A 421-nucleotide genomic window follows, 5' to 3' on the forward strand; every position below is an offset into this window, starting at 1 on the left:
TTAAGCAATTGGAAAGCACCCAATGAATATTTTTTGTGCAGGTATCTGTACGGCTAAGAAAATATTTACCAACGTTTCCATTGGTACACCAGGATCTTGTAACGACTGTCGTGCTTTGAGATATTCAACTTTCTACAAAAAAGTTACACAGCAAGGGTCTGAAAGCTTATTCTACAATCCCAACAATTATCTTATTGGTGATAAGGCCTACCCTAACAGAACATGGCTTATGGCACCTTATAAGTATGTGCACTGTCAAATATACTTCATATAATATTTTGCAGGAAATGTATCTTTTAATTCATATATTTATTTTGTTATTTTCAGGGACTATGGTAATCTCACTCTGACACAAAGGCGTCATAACTTTGTCCATAGTTCAACAAGAATTGTCATAGAACACGCATTTGGACTTCTGAAA

The 421-nt window shown here is 34.9% G+C and overlaps 1 protein-coding gene across 1 annotated transcript in view; it reads left to right on the forward strand.

Moving 5' to 3' along the window:
• The window catches only part of LOC116851374 (putative nuclease HARBI1), a 1,744-nt gene extending 1,346 nt beyond the window's left edge, over window positions 1–398 (forward strand). The window contains exons 4-6 of the mRNA XM_032830713.1: window positions 42–243; window positions 328–335; window positions 379–398. Coding sequence (XP_032686604.1) covers window positions 42–243; window positions 328–335; window positions 379–398 — 230 coding nt within the window. The remainder of the gene's footprint in view (window positions 1–41; window positions 244–327; window positions 336–378) is intronic.
• The last annotated feature ends 23 nt before the right edge of the window (window positions 399–421 follow it).

This window comes from Odontomachus brunneus, unplaced genomic scaffold (genome assembly GCF_010583005.1).
Source record: "Odontomachus brunneus isolate Ranch 3 - 2012 unplaced genomic scaffold, Obru_v1 Obru_scaffold_173, whole genome shotgun sequence".
NCBI classification, from domain to species: Eukaryota; Metazoa; Arthropoda; class Insecta; order Hymenoptera; family Formicidae; genus Odontomachus; species Odontomachus brunneus.